This window comes from Columba livia, chromosome 17 (assembly GCF_036013475.1).
Source record: "Columba livia isolate bColLiv1 breed racing homer chromosome 17, bColLiv1.pat.W.v2, whole genome shotgun sequence".
NCBI classification, from domain to species: domain Eukaryota; kingdom Metazoa; phylum Chordata; class Aves; order Columbiformes; family Columbidae; genus Columba; species Columba livia.
In genome coordinates this window covers 2,407,797-2,431,815 of record NC_088618.1, presented here as the reverse complement: position 1 = coordinate 2,431,815, position 24,019 = coordinate 2,407,797, and the positions used below count along the sequence as shown (strand labels likewise).

At 43.3% G+C, this 24,019-nt stretch overlaps 1 protein-coding gene and 1 long non-coding RNA gene across 5 annotated transcripts in view; one reads left to right on the top strand and one right to left on the bottom strand.

Annotated features, from left to right (window-relative positions):
- GLT1D1 (glycosyltransferase 1 domain containing 1) overlaps nucleotides 1–10,483 on the top strand; it is a 37,557-nt gene extending 27,074 nt beyond the window's left edge. Inside the window, exons 11-14 of one of the 4 annotated variants that reach the window (XR_002412249.2) lie at nucleotides 2,806–2,904; nucleotides 7,592–7,683; nucleotides 8,741–8,846; nucleotides 9,159–10,483. Coding sequence is in view for 1 of the 4 variants with exons in the window: in XM_005498274.3 (XP_005498331.2) it covers nucleotides 2,806–2,904; nucleotides 9,159–9,305 (246 nt within the window). In the remaining 3 variants the exon portion in view is untranslated. Of the gene's footprint in view, nucleotides 1–2,805; nucleotides 2,905–7,591; nucleotides 7,684–8,644; nucleotides 8,847–9,158 lie in introns of all 4 variants that reach the window. The other 3 variants (XR_002412247.2, XR_002412250.2, XM_005498274.3) reach the window with 3 other exon arrangements.
- On the bottom strand, nucleotides 1,296–23,975 carry LOC110358133 (uncharacterized). Its single transcript, XR_002412251.2, has 4 exons — nucleotides 13,420–23,975; nucleotides 10,922–11,043; nucleotides 6,278–6,438; nucleotides 1,296–5,609 (listed from the first exon to the last, which is right to left on the bottom strand). It is a non-coding gene; the product is annotated as an uncharacterized LOC110358133 (long non-coding RNA).
- Nucleotides 23,976–24,019: the final 44 nt, after the last annotated feature.

Sequence of the window (24,019 nt, the reverse complement as noted above, 5' to 3'; positions counted from 1 at the left end):
AAGTCTTCAGGTCCCAGGCCGGAGAGAACATCTTGCCTGAATTGAGAAATGCTACTTTCATTCTCTTCAAACTTCAAAATTTAACAAGATCATGAATCTGTAAACAGTATTTTAGTAGGAGATAAATATAAATAAATTAGATAAATATATAATCATGTCTGTTTCAACCTGCCTAAAAGTATGAAAGATCTAGAAGCCATGACTAACTACTTTGTCAGTAGTACTGTATCTCAGAGATTTTGCCGTAAACGGTCTATTTTCTGTTTGGCATTTGAAGAAGAGAAAACAAGCATTACAGTGAGCATTTAAAATGTGTCTTCCCAGGCACGTGATGGTGAAAAAGGCGCCACTGGAAAATTGTATATGTTCTTAATATAGTTGCTGTGCTCTCAAGAGCGTGACAACTGTTGTAAAAATCACTGGGTTGTTACACTTGTACCAAAACCAAACCAAACCACACACAAAATCACAGAAAAGGAAGATGGGCAGACTCAGTTCTGTGCGCAGAATCCAGGCTCAGACAACACGTGAAGAACCAGCCCAGTAGTTTGCAATGTAAACCACAGCAAACCATAAAGAAATAGAAATGAAGGGATGTTGTAGAGCAGTAAAAATGAAGGGAGGCCAACAAAAAGATGTACAGGCTGGAAGGAAGAAAATGAGGGACAGTCCAGAAGACAAAATAGTAAATAAAACCTGTATTTTCTCCATAACATGCTTCCAAAACTAAAATTTACACCCTGCATTCTTCTGAAATAGCATTAAAATATATTTGCAGTCAGAATAATGTAACAAAACAGATGGCCAGTGGACTAAAATGTTATTTTATGCTATTATTTGTAGAACCTGGGTTAGTAAATTATACATATTTTCAACAATGCAAATGATTTTTTTTACTGCTTAAAAATAGACTAAGTATCTAAATTAAATTCTAAGCTACTTCATGCGGTAATTATTTACAGCCCAATCCATTTGTTTAAGGCTCGCTGGTACAAAGCCAGCCCCTCATCTTATGTATGTGGCCATCTGTTCTGCTTTCAGCGGCTGTAATTCATGGGTACCTGTGTGGTTTGGGACCTGAAAGTTTTCCTGTGTAGCAGTTACTGCCTCAAGTCTCTGAGACAGAACTAATGTGTTTCCCCTTAGAGTTCAGAAATTATTATGCAGGTAACTGCTTGTGGGGACAGTGGTGCTTTGAACCATCAGTCCTGGGGTGGTTGTGCTGGGGTTTGGGTGTTTTCTTTTTCTTCTTCTCCTCTTTTCTCCCTCTTCTCTCTTTTCTCCCTCTCCTCTCTTTTCTCTCTTCTCTTCTCTCTCTCTTCTCTCTCCTCTCTTCTCTCCTTCTCTTCTCCTTCTCTTCTTCTTCTCTTCTTCTTCTCTTCTTCTTCTCTTCTTCTTCTCTTCTTCTTCTCTTCTTCTTCTCTTCTTCTTCTCTTCTTCTTCTCTTCTTCTTCTCTTCTTCTTCTCTTCTTCTTCTCTTCTTCTTCTCTTCTTCTTCTCTTCTTCTTCTCTTCTTCTCTCTTCTCTCCCTCTCCTCTTCTCTCATCTTGACTGGACAATCACTTGTTTGGAAAGTAGCCAGTCCTGAAATCCTCTTACATTTTTGGTTTTGTTCAAAGGAGAGCTGCAGGGAGGTGAGGAGAAGGCCTTCAGCAGGTGACGATGAATGTGACACACTTCACTGCCACTATCAAGCCCTTGATTTTCAGTTCAGAACTTCAAGTAAAATATCTTTATTCCCTGTTTGTTGAACATCTTTGAATGAGACTGAACAGGAGCGTGTTGAAGGCTGTCAATAGGAAGGGCTGAAAAAGAACTGATTCGGGAATTCTGTCTCTGAGATGTTGGTGCTTCTGTGTCTCAACTTCAGACACTCAGATAATTTGGTCTGTAGTTTTTATATTTCCTATTTATTTATTCTGGTTTCTGGTCAGTTCATTAATCTGTCTGAATTACCTCCAGCTGACCCACTAGTTTCTGATACAAAGTGCAGAACAGGTTATTTCCTTAAGAGTTACTATTATTTTTCAAGCTGACAGCTGCAAAGCAGATGTTTGTGCCAGAAGGACTCTAGAATTTCTATGTCCAGAGTAAATTCGTCTGCAGTGGTGATTTAAACAGTGTTTCTCCTAGCAACATGTCTTAATAGCTTAAAATATCTAAGTCACAGCAGTCCCTCTCTGTTCAAAGCATAATTGGTTCTGTACATTATCAGCCAGGGTATTTTTGTCTTCAGTTTTGTCCAAAAGGATGTTTTCTCTTCTTAGAGTTTTGCTTTCTTGCTATGTAGGCTGAAGCAAATTTGCTCCCCATCTGGGAGTGTAATGACAGTAATTAAAAATGCATTCACTCTGAAGTGACAGGGAATCAGTATAAAGCAGATTGAAGATTAGGGGGAGTGAATTTCCTTCTCTTGTTTGACACTGTGATATTGTACAATATGAGTTTTTCTGGTTTTACAGTCAGTGCATCTCAAGACTTCCAAATCAATCAATGGTAATTAAAGTTTCAGATCAGGCTGTGCATGAGGAACAGAGTTGAGTGGCCAGGGTCTGCACACGAGTTACTTCAAAATCTAAGCTGTGTTTTCAAAAGCTGCCAGGCCTTAGGTATCTTGGGAATGGTTTATATTTTGGAGAAGCTCCATATAGAATATCACCTTAGACATGGTATTTTTCCACCTAAAAAGCAGAGACATGGGAAAGGAGTTTGGTTTGTTGTTTCTGCTTTTCTTTCTGAAATTGTCATCACGAACATCTTGAAATCCCTAATAACCTGTTGTTTCCTTTTTCTATGTGCCCCTAGGCAATGGATTTAGATATTCCAGTGCTGGCAAGGAACATTCCTGGGAATGCAGCAATAATAAACCACAAGGAGACAGGACTGCTATTTTCAAATCCCCAGGTAAGAAAACAACAAATCCGTAGCTCTTTCCCTTCCAGAGCTTGGCTTCATTGTCCATTATGTGCGTGTGTCTGGAAACTTGGCTCTGCCTCAGATTCTCCTCCAGTCCTGGGTGTCAGGCTGCCTTGGTTTCGCTCTGCTGTTGTCTCACGTTCCCTTTGCAGTTCTCCAGACTCTTACTAGGTGTCAGCCTTGCTGAACGTTTCTCCAGCCTGTGCTGCTTTAGAACCTGCCGTGGAATGGGGTCGGTTCTCAGTGACTTGTGGCGCTTGAGCTTTGATGGTTCCGTAAGCGAACCCTGCAAGATGCTGCGTGTATGTCGCTGCGTGTTAGTCTTCAAGGACTAACTGAGATATGACCTTATATTAGACAAGCAGTCGCTAACCAAAAGAGAACTATGAGCCTGAAGTTTTAGTTAATATGTTATCTATAATTTCTAGCAGTTAGTCTTAATATAAAGCATTATTAGGTCCCAGATATTGCTTGGTCAAAAAATAATTAGTGACTAAAATTAAGTGTTAGAATGGAGTTTCTGTGAAGATAAGTAAGAGCGGGGAGAGAGGGAACGCTCCTCGTATTTAAATGCTGGAAATGTTAATTTCAGTGTATTTTCCCGCATTATGGCTTTGCTGTTCCATGTTTGTGTACGTTATGGAAATGCCTTTCAGACCCGGATTCTCTGAGTGTTTTGATCTAACTCAGGATTAAGCAAACCTGCAGAAGAATAGTCCGTTAGATGATTTTGCAGAGTAGAAAATGTATTACATTTATTTACTTTGTGGAGAGTGTGATTAATGCATCCTATTAAGCTGTGTTTCAGGAAGGTACATTCGGTTAGGTTGGGAGGCTTTGTTAATAGAAGAATTCTTGCAGCATGTTGTTTGGTTTGGTTTGGTTCCCCCAGCCTCTTGCCGTATCATTTGCAAATGGGGACTTCCAGGCTCGTGAAGGCTGAGATGTAAAGCTATTTATGAAATTATTTGTACATGTATTCCCTGCAAAAAAAGCCCATTGACTTCCATATGCTTCTTCAAAAATTCAAAGCAAGGCGGTGGTGTTGAACACTCGGACTGATGCATCTCCTGATACCAATTCTGATACGTTCTGTTGTTTCCTTCAACATGCTGGTAGCGTTTGGCTTGGAATTCAAATACATTATTCATACCAGACCCAATTAGCTTCATCATACATCCTTCTAAGAAGCCTCTTCTGTGATCTCCAAGCGTCCTACATTCTAAGTGTTTATTTGGAATTCAAGATCAATTTAAAATATGGTATATATTGCCTCGCTTAGAGGAAAGCGCAATTTTAAGCACAGAAGTAGTTCCAGTGACATCCGTGACTGTACAAGTGGCTGAGGACTTTCTTTTCTGTCAGAACTAGAGTCACAGGTGGTAAATATGTCTAGAACACTATAATCTTAGTGTATATAAACCCCTTCTGTCTGAGCTTCCTTCTCTGCACCGGGCTATGCCCGAGATCAGAAATCCCCTTATTCTGCTGCAGCTTGCTGACCCATTTTTCTGTTATTCAATCTCAGAACTCCACCGAATCTCCTTTTAAGTGGAGATGGTAACTTGCATTTCCATATTGGCTGTTGTACACCCATAGCAGTGTTTTTCCAGTTACCCTGTCTTAGAAAGGAAACTGATATCCCTTCTTTCTCTCTAAAACAGTAGTTGTATCTCATTTATTAAAAGCCCTTTTATACTTTCATTGGTGTCAAATAATATAGAAACTGTCAAGGTCTGCAAATGGGTCAGGAACATCTCTGTGCACAGGGTAGTGCTCTAATCCCGCTGCAGAGCTGTTGCAAAAACTTTCCTCTTGCAGAGCTGAGCTCCGAATGCGAATCATCGCCCATGGTTTTAAAGATAAAGTTACCATTTACTCTTGTTCCTTATCTCCCCAAACCATGTCAAATACAGTTTTTAAACCACTGTACACAGTTTATCAGAGGTTGAGAGTTATTAGATCGAGAAAATGTGATTAAGTTAGAACACTTACAGTTTCAAGGTATATCTCCTAATTTTATCGGTGGAAGATGGAACAGTGTGCCCGTGGCACTTTGAATGCTGCCTTAGATGATTCAGTCTGACAATAGGGATCAGAAAAGATGCTCTGGGAAGCAGTTTGCTGGGGTTTGTTCCTCTGATTAGTTTGACATCTTAAGTATCTGGTAAACTATTTGCTGCTGTTAGCTCAGTTGCGTCAGGTTAGTTACGGAAATGCTTTCAGTCATACGGAGAGATTAGTGCCATGCTCAGGTGCTTGGGAAACGTCTGTGTCTTGAAGAATCTGGACCACCAGAGATTAGAAAATGTCAAAGGGATTTTCATTCAGCAGATCCTGTGTGGTTGTGGTGACACAGACTGTAGCACAGGTCAGGAATAGAGAACACTGCTTATTTTCAAGTTGTTACTGATCTAGGGAGGGAAAGCTTTACAATACACTTGGCGTAGATATAAGCAATCATGTCTGGTCCATGAACTATCTTATCTTTGGAAAGTTAAATTAGAGGGATGTAAGTTGAACATTGTGCAATGACAATTGTTTTAAATTGTGAGTGCTGTTGGTTTTCTTCTTTTATTGTTGCTGCAAGTGAGCTTTCGTGGCTTACGTCAAAGTAGGAAATGCTGTGTGTGATTGTAATCATCATCAACCGCTGCACACAGGCGGAGGCTTCGTGGCTTCTTTGCCGATTGCTGAAGACAAAGGTGGAAACAGTTAATGTGAATGTGAAAGCTATGAAACGTTTGTCCTTAATACTACATCATCTGTGCACGTTACTTTGCAATCACGGTTTGATCCTGCCACTACTTGAATTTGCAAGTTTACTGAATATTCAACACTAAGTTTATGGACCCTTAAATGAGAAAATAAGTGAGAAATAAGAATAGCTAGTGGCTTTTGGGCAAGAAATGATGCAAAACCGTGTTGGAAGGGAAGACCAAAGAGTTATTGAGCATGCTAAGTTTCAAAATTAGATGTTCAGCATCTGTAAAAGCTCAGAGAAGCCACTAAAGAAACAGGAGGAGCTGAATAAACTTGAAAGCCAATAAGAGGAGGACACGAATAACCAGAGTCCGAGGGATTCAAGCCGGAATAGAGCCTAATTTTGTAGACCTTTGAACCTTCGCTCTGAACAGCCTAACTGGCAATTTTTGGCAGCGCCAGGGATCAGTTTGTGCCCCTGGCCATCCCGCCCGTTGCCCGCGAGGCTCAGGGCGGGTTCTGGTTCACCTGCCGCTGGGCAGATCTATTCCCAAGTCACATCTGGCGTTCGCCCTCCCTGGGGCGAGTCTCTGTTGTTTAAGAATCATGTGCTGTTATCTGCTGAAGCTGCTATGAAATGGTTTAATTGCAGACTTACTTTCATTATATAAATAATATATTAACCATGCATCTTCTTTTCATTATGTGTGAGCTGCGGCGCCGGTATAGTTCTCATGGTAATTGAAGGAATATTCATTCTTTTTACTCGCTGCACTCATTTTCAAGCTTCATCTCCCATACACCTGTATTTCTGGTTCTCTGCAAAACATGATACAGAATTTCTTTAGGTACTCTATAGAGAAACTGACATTTTCTTTTAAGAGGATTGGTCAGTTTACCAGGAGAAAAATGTATTATGGCTGTTGCTGTTGAAAAATGCCGGTGTTTGAAGTGAAGTACTATCCATAGAAAGGGCACATGTAATATTAGTTCTGGATGTACGTAAGATGGTCTTCTCCCGGTTTTTTTCTGCGTTGCGGCTAACTACTGAAGTTCACCTTTTACGCTGTGTTTGTCTGTCGCATGGATAGTATTTATAGCCGTTTCTGTACGTGATGGTTAGAAATATGGATCTCCCGCGGGTAGTAAGTTAGCATGCAAATCACCTCCTTCAGTTATCATGTTTGATAATTGAAAAGTCATGTGTAATTTTTGTCCCCCTCTCACCAAAAGTGAGGCTGGCTTCACATGTACACCTAAATACAGGAGCACACACGTATTTGTGCAAATATCATTTGCACAAATGGGATAACGGCTGCTAGAAAGGCACGTATCACACTGTAAGTAGTTTGTATATCATGGGCTTCTAGAAAAGAAACACTAAATGCAGAGTCCCTGAGCGTGGGAGCCCGTGCTTCAGACTTACACAAACCTGCACCTGAAATGCGAGTCAGCTGGAGCTAAGGGAAGCACCTGGAAAATGAGGTTATTGCTGTTAAAGCCGAGCGGCCAAACCCGCAAACAAGCTCAGCCAGCGGCTCGCAGAGTCGGAGCCAAAACCCAGAGAAGTCATCGTGAATCTTCCCATTGGCTTCCACTCGGATTGCAAGTGACTTGTAGGTGGTCACATCTGATTAGCACAAGAAGTGGGGATAAAGCTGGGAAGTCCTGGTATACCTCCTGGTATTTTTCCATTTGCTGTTTCTCCCTCCTGCAGTTTCTCAGCTTCTGTGCTTTGGACTCCGTTTGGCATTTTCCTGAAATTATCCCCGGCATATTAAGTATTGTAACTGTGAAAAAGGATCTCATTTCTTCTATCATTTACATGTTTCCAAGTTTTTGTCCTCTATATCCACATTTTAAAGGAATGCTAATAGGACTACCTGTCAAGAAAAGTTACATTGCTGCTTCTGTTCTTAGGTAATTTACATAAATTATTTTTAAACATTACTTTAAATAAAATCCTCCACAGGAGCATAAAATTGAAGTTGGAATGTAGCTCAGTGTGAACGGTATTTATCACGGTGATTATACCGGCAAGTGGTTGAAGCCACCATAAGTCAGGTAAGACCTTCCCGCCTTCCCCGGTCTGTATTCTTGGCAGCGTCTCTGCAGTTGTAGGTGCCACGTCTGGTAGATGCAGCCTCAAGAAACGCCCTAGACCAGCCTCACGTATGGTCCTTAGGGACGGGATCTCAGCAAACACCCGCTTTGCAGCTTCCCCATGAGGAACGCAATACCCGGCATAACCAGCCCCGCGAGGTGCTTGGGATGGAGAGCAGCTGGAGGCCTTTCCAGCAGAAACAAAGTGCATCTCTAGTTAAATTTCACAGCAGTGATGCATCTACTGGTAGCCTGTCTGGTCAGTGAGAGTCAAAGCAGAGATTATAATGTGTTCAATGTGATTTCACGTATCAGTGTTTCCCAGGGGCCACGTTATCGTTATGTATTATGCATAACCATCAATTGCATTGCAACAGCAACATTGATTCTGTGGTAACCAAAGATTTTATATCTGTGGGTGTGTTTATATACACTGTGTACTTAGGTTTTCAAGTATACTTTGGTAGTTAAATGAGTGTTGATAACAACTCCGGTCTTATTTGTTGTATTTCCTTTCATAGCTGACAGATTGTGTAAATAATATATCTCTTTCCCTCATGCTTTTTGTCCCCCTCATCACTATATGCTGATCATCACTATCCATTGTGTAGAAATGCATTATCTTCATTTTCCATTGACGTGATAGCTATCTGCTTTTCTGAGCTGAACCCAGACACTATTTTGCAAAGATCTAAGTACATTTGTAATCAAGCTGAAGTATTAGAAGTCTCTTGATAAAAAAATTAGACCAGCTGCTCAGAATAGATTAGTTCAGACATCAAATCTCCTTTCAAATGTTTGAAGTTCACTATTTCTCTTCCCTGGAACTAAATTAGAGTAGCAGAGGAGCCAGCAAAGGAATAGGTGTGATCTGTGAGGTCCAGGATTTTGCCAGTAAATTCATATGTGGCTTTTTTTGCAGAGCTTGTTGCACTAATGCTACTCTGGAAGAGCTTGTTGCTGATGCCCATCTTCTCTGCCTACTATGACTATATTTATGTAGTGATTTGTTTTCCAGTCTTACCATAGAATTAACTAAAGAGATCACAGGAGCAATGCGATCTAAGTTTAGCTGAGCTGAGATCAAACACCTGATGCCAGTTGTCTTCAATACAGCAGAACAGGTGAATTTTCATTTACAACCAGCCTAGTTTTCTAATACCTGGGTAGGCAAACAATTTTTGGATCTTTAAATTTGTTGCTCATGTTTGTCTTAATGCTCTTGGGATTGCCTTTGATTTTACTTATCTTGGTTGTTGGACTGTGTAAAATAATATATGAATTATTATGGCACTTGACCCTGAAAAATAACTTTGAGTAGATTCATAGATTGGCTCACAGTTGAAGCGCTTTACTGGAATCAAGACAGAGGTACAAGCTATTTCAGTATCACCAGAACTTCAAGGAACTTTTGTTATTTTCTTTGTCTTTTTCAGGAGTTTGTGGTGCTCTCCAGGAGTTTGATGAATGACCCCATTATGGAAAGAGAAATTGTAACAAGGGCCAAAGCCTATGTGAAGAAGCATCACTCATGGGAAAGTGAACGAAAAGCCTATCAGAACCTTGTCCTGAGGCTCCAGTGAACTGCAAGACTACAGCTGCTGCCCAGCAGTCTGTGCAGAGCACTTCAGTGATGGATGTGTAATTAGGTTTGGGTTTCTCTTGGTTTCTTTTTAGAAGAGATAGTAAGACATACATTCCTTTTCTGTTTAAGCATACCAACGTGACAGCAGTCGCCTGCTACTTCCAACCACCAAATCCGTCTAATTCCACACACTGTCTCTAGTGGATTAATTCATCACAGACCAATCTAATTTTGTGACATCACGTAGGGGAAGGTAGATACAACTGTTGTTGTAAGGCCTCAAAGGGAGGACGATTTCTCATGCACCGTGGAGCGTTGTTCTACTACACAGAGCTTACAGCGAGCGTTCCATCACGCTGCATCCGAACCACCTCCAGCAGTTTTCTTTCCCATTAAACCAATCCGAATGTATTCAGGTATGTGACACACATTTGTGTTCATAAAACCAAGACAGGTTGTATAAGAAGAGTACAAAATTGTTAGGATGAAAGCCGTCTTAAGACTGAAAGATCAACATATCTATTGACTGTATGATGAGCAAGGGGCCAAAAAGCAAATGAAACGTTGATGTTTGGGGAATGTTTTGTGCTGCCCCCTTAGTAGTGCATTGCTTCAGCTGAGCTGATGTGGCCAGGCGGTCCTGGGCTTTCTCAGGCTGGCTTCACGATCCTGCCCGCAGCAGCTCGACCTGCTCGCACTCCGGCTGCTGCGTTACGGAGCTACCTCTTGGTTCACCAGTTCCTTTAGTACCTCTGGGATTTATTTATTTACTAAAACACCTAAAAGATTTATGGAAGCTGTAAAAAGGGATGAAACGGGGAAGGTATTTTCAGTTTACTGTGTATTTTGGTACTGTTCATTCTCGTTTGTGGCTTTCAGGATGTATTGCAATATACTGCAGCAGGCTATTTAAAGTGAGACTTACCTGTTGTGCTTGAAATCCATACTAATCATTCCTGCCAGCCCGGCAAATCCGTAATTGGTCATCAGAGGACTTATGTTTACAGAAAATAAAAAAGGTCATATTTTTAACTATTTGTTATTAGGAAATGCTATTTGCTTTGTATGGGCTTGATCCTGCCTCCAGTGAGAACCAGTGGGATGTCTTCTATTGATTTGAATGGCTGTTGTGTCAAACTTTTCTTTGTGGTAATAAAGCTCATGGTGTATTTTAAACTTTCCTCTTTATTTTTGATATTTTTTGCTACCGTTGGGACAGTAAGCAAAAAAGTAATTTGAACGTATTTGACTTCTTCAGAATTTCCTCCTTTTATTGCAACAGGTTCTGCTCGGCATGGCCTTGGCTAACGCAGTCCTAGTGGGCAAAACTGGCCTGACTGGCAATTCAATAAGTGCTACGCTCCCTTTTGAGTACGTTTTTCCTCATTGTTCCGGCACGTCCTTTGACACGCAGGTGTGTAAGCACATCTGTGCTCGTTCTCATTTGAAAAGCACCGAGCAGCTGGATCAGCCGGGTGCTCCCTTGGCCATCTCTGGTACCAGTGGGGTCTCTGCTGGGAGTGCAGCGTCTCCTTTGGCCACAGCAAACTCTGTACTAAAGGAGGAACCTGCAACATAGATTTGCAGCAATAGAAAAAGATGGTTTCTAGCTACCTGAGCTGCCTGCAGGGAGTCCCGTTCTCTCGAAACATCTCCCGGTGTCTCTGATAATCTGCTTGTTTGGCTTTGATCCTTTGCCATCCCCCTCCCCTCCTTCCTGTGGTATTGCTCGTCTCCTGAGAAACACAGATTATTTAAAAACAAATAAACAAATATGTAATGTGGGACAGAAGTCTAAGCATTGAGCTAATAGGAAATTATTAGTAATAGTAATGATTAAAAAGCTTTTTCTAAAGCGTGGTATATTTATTACCGAGCTTCCAGCAACTGAACGCATTGATCTGGAATTTGCACTATTTCTAGCAAAACAAAACACGTTCAAGTGATAAATTCTGCTACACCCTCAGAACGTAATTAACATAGGATTTTTCAGGCTGTATTTAATCCATACATATGGATACATACAGCATGATCATTTGCATGTGATAACCATACCAGAAGCACAAACACCCCTTCTGCAATATATGCATTAAGAAGAAAAAAAAGGAAACAACCCCAGTGTTGGTGATCTGAGCCGGCGGGACTGTTGCGCAGCCATCGGCAGCGCTCGTCAATCAAGGGCATTCAGCTCTGAGAGCGTTTCTCACACGGGCTCGTGTTCTGCCTCTCTGTCAAGGCTAAAAGGTTGGGCCAACAACTGCCAGGGAATTTCATCATCATAAATTGCTATTGAATTTATGTTTCAAATTTCATCCAGCCCTGTGTTCCAGGTCCATAAATATTCAATGAGTCTTACAAGTCCTTGTAAAGAAAATATTAGACCCATGCAAGCAATTTTAGGTATAATTATCTTGGAAGCAACTTCACTCATATGATTTTATATTTAAGAATAATCCTTTTGTTGTCCTGCAGCCCTAATTACAGTATTTATCTTCCTGCTTCAAAGCCCCATTTCTTCCCCGGCAGCATTTTCCAAGGCACACCTCGATGGGCCACAGATACAGCTCCAAAAATAGCACTTGTGTTCACAGAAGAACCTGCACAGTGCATTTACCCACGGCTAATTCTGCATTTCAGCCCCTTGAAATGTACTGTTAATTAATCCAATTACATGCATTTTATTTTGCAATCAATTCTGCCATTGAACCCCCAGGAACGGAACGAGAGCAGTGACCTGTGCAGCGGGTGCTGCTCTGCTGGGCCCTTGGTGCGATTCCTTCCCAAGTGGAGACAATTCAGCACCAATCCCCCTGCGCTGTGCCCCCAGAGCCTCCTCAGTTCGGATTTCTCTTTACTTAGCCCTAAAGCATATATATTCCAATTTTACGGGCACACAACCCTTTCTGTCCCTTCGTCCCCTCACTCTTTGGCAAAGGCTTGGCAGAGGAGATGGGTGCTCCCCTGTGCACATCAATCAGTTAATGGCTCAGTGGGATCTGAGCATTTTTTTTTCGTTAAGTTGTCCAAAATAATTTCATCACATGTATTTCCCTTCCCCCCCTCTCTGGGTGGTTGGTCCAAGCCCCCTCGCTTTAACGTTGGAATCCGAAACCCCATCTAAAAGCCTGAGCTGCGGCTGATTCCCTCCATTCTGGATCCACAGGCACCTTTAACTCTGCCTGGCGTCGCCAAAGCTGCGTCTGGATCTTCCCAAGTAAGTCCTCACTGCATTTCGAATTTCAGAACAAAGGATCTACTATTAAAAAACAACAAGGATTTCTAATTTCTAAAAAACAACCTGAATTTTCTAAAGGGGTAGATAATTATGTGCCATTTAATCCCCTTTAAATGAACCGTATTTTCAACAAGTAACTTTTCCATATCTTCCCTGTAGCATCTAATTTAGGCTTTAAATATTGAGGGTGCTTGAAATCTCTTATCCTTTCCAAAAATGTAGGCCAGCGTTTTTGTCCAGTGCCTGAAAAAATGATTCTAGAAATTCATTTCTCCTAAAGCATTACCGAGAGCACATTTAAAACATTTGTTTAAAACTAAACAATACATGTTAGTAAGAACAGCAGAGAACATCTGGTTACTGAGAAATCTTCATTGCGGACACCTGGCCTGAAGCAGCATTTGAAACACCCCCATGACACTTTAACCCTTCCTGCTCCAGAGCAGGTCCCACCACCTCTTTGATGCTATTTTAGGTGCCTCTTACATTGCAGTTCCCATTTTTGTGGACTTAAGCACAAATCTCTAGACATGAGCCCGGCTGTGACTGTAACTGTGCTGGATAGAGGTCACTCATTTCATTTGTCTGATTCAATCAACTTACATCAGGCACTGAAGCTAAATGCCCCTGTACTGCTTCAAAAATTAATCCCCACCGTTGAAAAGTTGCCCTGTTATTTTAGTGGCCTTAATGAAGTAAAATGAGTCATGGAATCTTTTAATTCAACTTGAGTGATCTATCAAAAGCTTACATGCTTGAAGCACGGCCTTTGGCATCCGGGCTTCCTTCCGAACTTTTTCTTTTAAAAATGTGTTTAAGTAAGAAATGACATTAAAAGATGTATTAATTCCTGCTTAAGTTGTACAGGTGTTCTCACCTCGCCCAGGCGCGGGGTTTCCAGCAGGGAGGACGCAGCTTCCAGCGCAGCCTTCTCTGCCTACAGACAAATAATCAACACTATCGGCAGGAACTATTGGCTCTGCAATCCCTACTTACACACCTGGTGTAATCCAGCAACTACAACAGTTGTTTAAAGAGGTAACACACTCTAATGAAGGAGTAACACTGTCAAATATTGGTTCAAAATACCAGCACTTTGCAAGCCGAGTCTGACGGCGATGCCGTCGGGACTTCCCTCTCGCTCCTCAAACAACACCAGGCGCTTTTGGATTAAAGGTGCTCCAAGGCACGGAAGGACGGCTCACGCTTTGTAACGGGATTTAAAATAAATCTATCTTGGCCAAGCATTGGCGACAATCTCACGGTTTACAGACTGCGCTGCAAGGCAGGCACAAAGTTGCATCTTTTCGTGTATCCAAGTACAGCAAAGTAAGAGGTAATGGGGAAATATAATAACCATTTGCTGGAATAGGAGAACATTAGTATTACATGTTCTGAATATTCATCATCTTTTAATAGTGTTTCACTCTCTTTTTCATCTCAGTATGACCCTGGTAATGACTCTGTTCGGAACAGGTTGCAAGTCTCTCACAAAGCCTGTAGCTCATCTTTGGTTTTGTATTTACTGTGTTTTACTGATTACATCTCTTATTGTTGTAGCCCTGGGAAATGCTCCAAGCTGGCCCTGGAGCATTATGCATCTTGTTACCTACTGCACCTTCCATCCTTTTTAGTTACTTTTCTATAGCTTAATGAGATCATTTTTCTGTCCCCTCCACTCTTAAAACATTTGCCATTTGTTTGAATGAAACATCAGGATGTTTTTAAGCCTGCATGGGGGGAAGTGTCCCATATTCCATAGTGAATCTACTTCTGTTCTTTCATCCCACTGCTTGCCAAGCTCACATTTTGCCATCAGTCGGCTCTACAGCAAGATCAAGTCTCCTAACCCTGCTCAGATATGTTACTATTTTTTTCTGTATTTATATACATTTATAACTATCAATAAATCCATCAATTTTGCTATAACATTTGGGGAAGGAAATGCAATCCGAATGCTTTGCAAAAACTAAATTAGATAACTTCCAATTGAAGAAAAGTTTGTTTCCCGAATCACGGCAAGCCAGGCTTCTACTTTAAGCAAAGAAAACATGATGGATTGACCTCAGATCCCACACGACGCAGTGCCCATCCTTGGCTGTGCCCAGCGCTGGTGCGCGGGAGCCAGAACATCTTCACTGGGACCTTCCTAAAGCGTCACCCTGGGTCACCTGATGTAAAACACCTTCCTGCTCCACTACGGTTGTCACACAAACAAATGCAGGACTTCATATTGGAAGATTCCTGGAAAGACAGACATTTAATCCTGGGAAATGGAAGCCTGGGGATGGAGCAGGCGCTTTTGTGAGGCTCTTCCAGAAGCTGTCACGTAATATAGATGTTATTCTGCTCAGCACCTTCTGAGTTTTCCCTGTAAATGCATGTTCCCCTGTTCCCCATCTATTTTTGGTAAGGCCAAAAGTCCCCCAGAGCACTATAATTATCTCCCTCAGCAACGTCAGCAGAGTTTAGAGCTGAAGCAGGTGTCTGACCAGAACGGGAGAACCAGGTACAGCCTCCTGCCCATTGGGGAGCTCCCAAAAGCAGGTCTGCGCACACAGTGTTCAGGGGAAGATTCGGGAACCTGGCTGCACTAGCGGGGGAGGTTTGCGGAGCATCGCTGCCTTCAGAAAAAGAGAAAATAAGTCATCCCTCTGGGCTTTAACTTTGAGCTGTTAAGGATTGAGTGAGCTAAACTTATTTAAATAAAACCTTGTTGCTTTGTCTGTAGGAAGGGACAAAAATCAATGGGAATGGAAATGCAATAATGAGGATTCACTGATGATCCTTTCCCTGCTTTTCTCTTTGTTTATTGCCAGTTTTCCCTGCAACAGATTCCAGGTTAGAACCGCTCTGCGTAGCAGTCTGAAATAAGTGAGGTTTTACTTTACTTCTGTTATGGCAGTGTTAAAATTCAGTTACATGAAGTTTTACATGTGACTGAGTATCCATGCACATGAGAAGTGAAAACTACATTTTCAACAGCTTGTCAACTGGCAGAAATTTGTTAAGAAATGTAATTAAAAAATAGAGAGGATAAGCCTTGCAAAGACATTTTAGGAGGACATTAATGGCCACGACCTCATGTTCAGATTTGGGGCATGAAGAATACCACATAGATGCCAGGCTACAAGCAGCTTTCAGGTGTCTTTGCTCTGAGGTGCCAGGGCCTGATTTCCAATGGAATTCCCATCTCCCACTCATTTTATTAAGAATATTGACTGCACAGCCCCCTCTGAACTCAAACCTTTGTGTCAGAAACTGGGCACTCGACACTAACTCCTGCTTTAAACTTGAGGATTTTAAACATCCCATCTCTTTAGTTATTTTCCAGGCCAACAGAAGATTCAGAGAACTCCAGAAAAGAGCTGTTGTGACAAGCACGTTGTCATTTGTGACAACGCTGGGCACGTCACCACCGAGCCAAAGGCCCCGGCTGCGGCCCTGGGGGTCCCCCTGGCCCCCGGCATCGGGGTAACTGGGCTGGTACAAAAGCCGCAGGTCCCCGTTCACAGATGAAGCAGATTAACACCCTAAACCACCAAATAATTTCCATTGTGTATATGTGCAACTGCGTGAACAAAATACCCATGTTTTCCTGCATATTGTGCTCCATTATTTCTGAATATAATAGTTCCCTTGGCATGAGTACTAAATGAATGGTAAATTCATTTCATCTGAAAAACTAAACAAACAAGCACTAACAATGGGAATAAATCAGATTGCTGCAGTACTTTCAAGTAGCTGGTAAAAATATTTTAATCAAATAACTCTGCTATAGCCACCATGAACTACTGGGAAGGTTAAGGCTGAGGCTCAGAATTCTACTGAGAAAACACACAGAATCATTCAAAACACGCAATTTCATCCCCACCGCTTGACTCGGATTAAAAGCAGAAGGTGGCAGGTTGAGATTCTACCCCTACTACCAAGTCGAAGCCACCAACACCACAGAAGTTAATGGAGTATTCTGAGACGGGTGATGCTGAAAAGCAATGGAACCGCTGCGGGTAGCACTGTTTGGAGTGCTCCAGTGTAGCTAAAATTAGAACTTAGGGCTGAAGGATTTAGCGCTCACTGAAGTCTGTGGGAATCATACCCCACGATCAATGAGCAAAATACAGTTTGAAACATATTCTCAGTTAACCTCAGGGAAATGAGAAATAATGTGACTGCAGTCCAGGCACTTGCATCAGATTAAAACCAAACCTTAGCATGCCTTAGATACAACATAGTTCCTTACCAAAGGAATTAGAGCTGAATAAGAGCTGAGAACATTGGGTTTTGCCTTTTTTCCTACAGAGAGCCTTACCCAGAGACTGCCAAATTATCTTTTGAAACCGATAGAAAGCCCCACAGCCATCTAATTCAAAATTATACAGAGCAGTGAACTTCTGGCTTCATCAGCCTGGCCCAGCGGCAGCACCTGAACCAGAACATCACTTCCAGAGAAACACCTGAAAACACCAGCCATAAACCTGTTGCAATCCTTGGTGACTTGTCCCCTCACTACGAGAAACTGGTCCTGCATGTGCACAGCTCCAGGTTCATGCCCTGGTGGTCACGTCTTTGCCTATAGATTAAAGAGGCTCTTAAATTTATGTTCACCACATAAATACTTGAAGGTTGTGATCAAAGCACCACGTAAGCTCCATTTGATACCTGACGGGGATTGCACTCTTTGCCGCTCTCGCTCTATGAGATGTTTTCCCATCTTTTAATCATCCCCCTCTCTGAATCCTCTACAGTTCCGAGCCAGTGTGACTCCGGAGCAGCGGCTGGAGCAACGAGGAACATCAAGTCCTACACTTCTGAAAATGTTTCACTTCTAGCTCTTTTTTGCTGCCCAGTACCTGCGAGAGGCTGCAAATGCAGCACAGCCGGGTCTGCTGAGGACAGCGGCTCCAGCACCAGCCCCGTCCCTGCGCTCTGAGCTCCAGATCGGGCTCTGAGCTGGAAAACGTCTGATGCCAACCAGAATAAACCCAGAGTTATCAAAGCGGGTGCCAGGCAGCCTGCGGGAAGGCTCCACCGCAAAATGGTGCCAGGCAGGACACAGCTCACAAGGCTTTAAAAAACACAAGGGGCTGCTACATAGTGATATTGTATACACTGAAAATCAGAAATAATTCAGCTGTTGGTCCATGTGTTACCTCCAGATCACTATTCATTTCCCCCTCTCAACAATACAGACCTTTCCTCCGGTATTTTGGCTTTGGATGATGAACAGCAAAGAGAAATATAAGGACAAAGAGGTGAAACCTATTATTTTTTTAATATACGTTAGGTAAACATAGAACTAGCTCTATCACTCCAATAAGCTTAACTATGTACTTAAAAAGACAAGCATGTGTTGCAGAGCAGGAGCCTAAGCTGGAGACACAGCTCAGTTTTGAGTGTCCTGGCCAAGACAATGCTCAAGGCATCACCACAGCCCCATGGATGCAATATATTTATTTGGTGGTGGCGGCTTTTCACCCGTTTTTTATTCGACAACCACCCACAGAAGTCCAGACTCCGATTCCCAAAGGGCCGACACGTGCTCCATCAGCTGTGTGCTCCTGGAACCGCGACGTCCTGACGTTTTGATGTTAAATCACCAGCAAGTGTTTTCTGCGGCATAAATCAAGGAGCAGGATGGGCGGCGTGGGGCTCCCACCCCCACTCTCACTGGAGAGTCTGAACGGCTGAGCCCAGATCTCCCCCGTCCCGGCAGCGATTTGTGAGCCACACCTGGCAGGAAAGGTCCTGACACCCAAACAAACCAAATCCAGAACCCAAAAGCCACAAGACCAAACCAAACATTTCACGAGACTGATCTACTGCATCCATGAAAACACTGAAACAGGAGAAACTGTAGTTCATTTTTCAGTTCTAGTAAAGAGGAGTTTATGCATTTTCTGCACATCCACACTGCCTGTAGAGCTCTATGTTTTTTAATTTGTTCAAGACTTAATTGTTCTGAGTATTTACTTCCTATATCTATTACATGCAAATGATGTGTTTTAAGCTAGTTGTACTCTTTTTTTTTTTTGGGGGGTGGGGTGGGAAGAAGGGAATCCTGAGATCAATAAAAGAAGTTAAATAATGCACAGCTGTCCCTTTTATAGAAAACAAGTCTATTCCCCCACCTCCCCACATTATATTGTTGTTGTTATACTATCTGTACGAACCAGGCACCGGCAAGGAGACGGGGAAAAAATGACAGGACATTGTAAGAGAATTTAATGAAGTGGCTCCAAATATTGTATCAAAATAAATGAAGTGAATAATGCAGGAGCTCATTCCAGGTCCCTTCTACAACAATATCCATTGTGTGAGCAGCATATCTGAGGAGATGGGGATGGATGGATGAATATAAAGGTGCCACTCCAGCACATTACAGAGCAGGGAACAATGGAAAGTCTAAATTGTTATATTTAATTTCAGTAATACTTCGAGTCCAGATACTCAAGAAGAAAATAGCAGGTGGTAAAAGAGGAGGAGGAGGAATTATCAGCTTTTCTGATCTCAGTTAACTATTTTGCTTCTGCTTACGATGGAGGAAAAGGGGCTGATGGCAACACCTGCATCTTTGAGCTGGGGTGTGAGCCCAGCGTGGGTTTGGAGTCCCCATGGGTTTGGAGCCGGCAGCCCACGAGCCGCTGGGGCGAGCACCTCCACTCACAGATTATCTGCCTTTGATTAACTATATATACAATGCCATGCAATAGGAGCGAACCTGAGCCAGAACACGTGGGCCTGCCATGGCAAAGCGCGGGTCTGCAGTCTGGTCCGAGCCCAGCTCCAGCAGCAGCTACAACCAGTCTTACCGAGGGTATTGTCACCTTCCGCCCCGAACCGCAGAGCGCTGGGTTCAGTGACATTCTGGGTCTGCGCTCAGCTGAGACCCCAGAGCTTGCCATGGGCACAGGGCTCCTTGCCACGTTCCTGCTTTTGCAAATGTGGCCGCTGATTCACGCTCCTGATGACACAGGGGGAACGATCCCCCTTGGTTTGTGCAGTTGTCAGACAGGGACTTCTATTTGGACACAGAACCAAGCACAAGGATCCAGACATTGACAGGTTACCTGTTCTCAAATTACTGTGCTTTCCCGTCACTGTCAGTACCCAGGGGACACCCGCTATTCTCTGGCTCTTTGCAAAATGCCTTTCTATTTCTCCTGTCTATATGAAGAATCCTTCACACCAGTACTGCCATTGTGGGAGTGCATTGAACGCCGGGGTAACACACAGTGCCAGCAGTAAAGCTTTAGCTCAAGCTTTTAGCCCAGTCCCTGCACCTTTCAGTGCTGTCCCCAGTTGGGCACAGCCAGTAACACTGGCAGGTTCTGCAGAGACCCCGTCACAGGATCCCAGCAACCAGGAGCAGGACACAAGTTCCTACCAGCCGTGACAGCCAGAAACAGGGACATTAGAAATGCAGGAGCCGAATCAGCAGCAAAAGCCATTACAACTGTTACCTTTGCTTGTAAACGCTCCATGTGCCTCTGCTCTAATTTTGTCTGACTACCTGTATTGCCTGTATGGCTGGCACACAGAAAACAAGCGGTTGGCACCTTCCCATCCCCTTCCAGCTCAGCACGCATCCTTCCCTCCTCGGGACACAGATCCCGCACCCACCAGTGCTGCCCATCAAGCCTCCCCTAACCCAACTGCATTACACTGACAGCTTTACTTGCAAATTCCCTCTCTGCACAGCTCATGCTAAGAACCTTAATATTCCTGCAGATTCAGAAAGGGGATTTCCAACAAGCATTAGGAAAATTAAACTTCTCAAGAGCTGTCTCAATCTGACAAGCTATTTCTAGCTCTTCAAAAGTACAGTAAGTGAAAATATTAAAATGGGGGATGGGGAAGTTGTAGTAAGCAAATGATGAATTAATTCTGGAAACAAGGACAGCGTAAATCTACTTTGCACATGCAGAAAGCATACGTGCATGTATATACAGAGAGAAATATGTATTATTTAAGGCTTCCTGCTGCCTTATAATATAAAATTATAATCACCCACCCTTTGCTTCTATCCAAAGCCAAAGCAGCAGATACCACTCATGAGTGGGGCATTTCCCTTTTGCTCCTCCCTCCCCCTCTCTGCTGCTTTCTCTTCTTCTATTCCCTACAGAGCTTCCAGCCCACACCCCAAACGGTGAGACGCTGTTTATAGCCGGGGCCATTGCCGGGGTTGAGAAGCTGAAGCAGGTTTTCAAGCTGTCAGAGTGCGACTCCGAAGGAGGCGAGGGGGATGTTATTTTTTTAGGAGCAACAAAGCAGCACGATTTGGGTGTTCGCAATTCTTTCTATGCTCTGGCATGGCTCTTGCTCCAAAAACTTGAAATTCTCTTTGGTTTAAGGCCTGACTTGAATAACAGCGCTTGGCTTGTCTGTCTGTCGTCTCTCTCTGCTGCTGCTTTGCAGCAATCATCCCCAGTAGCCTCACAAATCATATTAAAAGTGGGTTAGAAGAGCATCCTCTTCAATTACAGTCCCTCCTCACTGGTGCTTTAGGAGTGGGGGACACTGGCTCTGTACTCGACACCGGGGACAAAACAATTGGAAGAGCTGATTAAAATCCTATTGCTCTTCAGGGGCTGGTGTGATTGTGTGAGGGCTGTGTGATGTGATGAAAAAAACCCTTCCCGAGCTTGCACATGCAGCCTGCCAAGAATGCCTCTTCAGCTCTATCAACCGGTCTCACAAATGACATGTTATTGAGTGCTGTATTAAAGTTGCAGTCAAGGCTCTGTAGAGAGCTAGATATAGAGCTAGATCCAATCAATACTTGAGATTTTTCAATATTACAAAATATTTTGCATTACAGCATGGCAGCCTGATACTATTTATTTAAGTGAGAAATACAAAAGGAACTGATTTGACCTTGATATCCTGACTGGCAGAACAGAAGGGAATGCCAAACGCTAAGAGTGAAGCTATTGATTATGCCTGAGAGGGAGGACTGATGAAAGAAAGCTGTAAAAGGTTAATGGCAGAGTGGAACAGAGTGATTTGGGGTTTTGTCTTGATGACAACAGGGTGGAAAATGGGTATCCACAGTCAATCAGACCACGGATTTGCTGGAGAAAAAGGGAGGCATGAGATGCACCTGTACTGGTGGGAGAATCCCCCAGGAACTCAGCACATGGATGCAGATGGTCCTGCCAGGGGCAGCAGCAGCATCACCTTCCACCAAAGCCCATTGCTGTGCTGGGCAGCTGAGCATCGCCACGCAGGGATGCGGCCGGGGCTCCCAGGACCGGCACCGGTGGAGATACGAACACATGGGAGCAGACGGGGAGAAGCTACAGTGGAAATCCACAGCGAGCACTGGGCCCACGCTGCTGAAGGCAGCTGGACACAACCAGTGCTCATGGAGAGCACAGCCCCCTTACTCCTCTCCCTATTTCTCTCCCATTCTGTTCATCTGTGCTTACTGAGCACAGTGAAATGTTGAAAATGGGACTCTCGGTCATCTTTACAGTCTCCTATCATCAGGGCTGAGCAGCGAATTTCCTTGGATTGGTTTTTAGGTCATTAGTATGTTAACTAACTGTAGAAAGCTCTAATTTAATTACTAGGAACAAAGGCCTGACCATGAATAAGCAAAGTCCCTGTTACACTTCAAAGCCACAGCTTTCTGGTGCTGGTAATGTTGGTTTGAGTTCTCTCAGGTACCAAATAGCTAAAATCCAGCCACTGTCCATGTGCCACAACAGCACCAACCAAAGCCAGAGAAGCATCTGTAATTGCAAAAGTGAAAATGCAACAGGAGGCCTCATTTGCATCCACCAAAACAAGGGGAAAGCGAGTTCTGGTAGACTGTGCAAACAAACGTGGTTCAGTACTAAATGGGTCCCTCCAGGCTCCAGGAGGGAGGGAGGGAGGCTGTTTTAAGGAGGAAGATGCAGGAACTTGTCGTATATAATCTACCAACCATCTTTATAGTGTGACAGGAATTTCTTAATGAGCATTGGCAGTACATACAAACAGAGTAGCAGTGCTGCTTCTCCAGCCATTAATATTACATACGTGGGCTGCTTAATTTGCTGTTCTTCACAGCACTGGAGTAGGAAGCCTGAATAATGAAGGATTTGTTGACAGAGGTCTTCATATCAAATCAGCAAAAAGGTAGGAAATGATCCAGTTTCAAGCGTACCAGCTTGACTCACATAACCGTGGCCCTTCCTATGCTCCTGATTATGGGCACAACGTACCAGGTGCTCTGCTCTTCTCAGGCCCTTACTGCTGCCACTTTTGAACTTCATCTATTAAAGCTTTCACCAAGCCAAACAGCACAATAATACTCACTAATTTCACAGGAAAGAGGCGTTATTTATGCATGAGGAAGACAATGGTTGTTGGAAACCAAGCACCCATTCAGAAAGGCGCTTAACCATGTGCCTGGTGTTAAGTGCATAAGCAGCCCCTCCTGTGAGATTTCAAACAGTAAGAAGTGAACTGGAAGCAGAACACAGATCCTATCTCCTCAGCACTTTGCAAGCGATATCCCAACTCATTCTAAAGACTCTCATTCTAAAGAGCTCATTTTAAAGGAGGAGACAGCTCGTTCTGGGGCTGGACATGGCAGTGAAGGATGGTCGGTCCTGGTACCCCATATGTGGAGCTCAGGTGGGCACCATGTAACTCTCCTGCAGGACAAAAGCCTCTCCTACTACAAACAGGTACATTATCTTGTGTACTTCTGATAGTCTGGTAGCAACATAGAACTGATTTTATACAGTAGGCATTGTGCTACAGGCAATGTGTCGCCGCAGCGCTCTATTGCTGCGTGTGGATAGGATATGGTACTAAAATAAACATATAGAAACATGCAACAGAGTTCCTGGGCTTTCAAAGACTAAACAAATTCATCTCTGAAGAGTTTTCTTAAATGCTTGAGGTATTTTCTAAACACAACATTTGGCAGCGATAGCTCCTTGCCACAGTTAATTCCTCAGTGATGCTCCCTGGACCTGGCTTGATCGATACACACCTGAGTCCAACCGACACTCTCTCCTAAGCGACACATGCAAAAGACTCTTCTAAGTTGTAGTACATGAGTCCTCAGCTCTCGCTAAGGATCGTCCACAGAGCAGCAGCCCCAGAGCCCAGGGGAACCAGACAGGCGGGCTGAACGTACACAGAGCCGAACCGACGTGTCTCCAGTGCGCTCAATTCATTTACATCTCATTCATTATGGAAACGAGGTGTGAAAGTAGGTTCTAGAGCTACTTAGTGCTGGCTGCACATCGATTTAATACCTATTCTGGCTTTTCAAGTCAGTTACCTCCACAAAACTCTTGTTCCAAACCAATTATTTAGCTGCATTCCTCAGACTTATAAACTCACTAGTGTATTAATGTAGCTTGGTCTAAACCACTACATATTAAAGACTGCTGAAGAGGAAGCTTTTAAAATTAAGGAAGACAATAAAGAACCAGCTTACCTGATTTAGAAGACAACCGCATTTCTACTCCTGA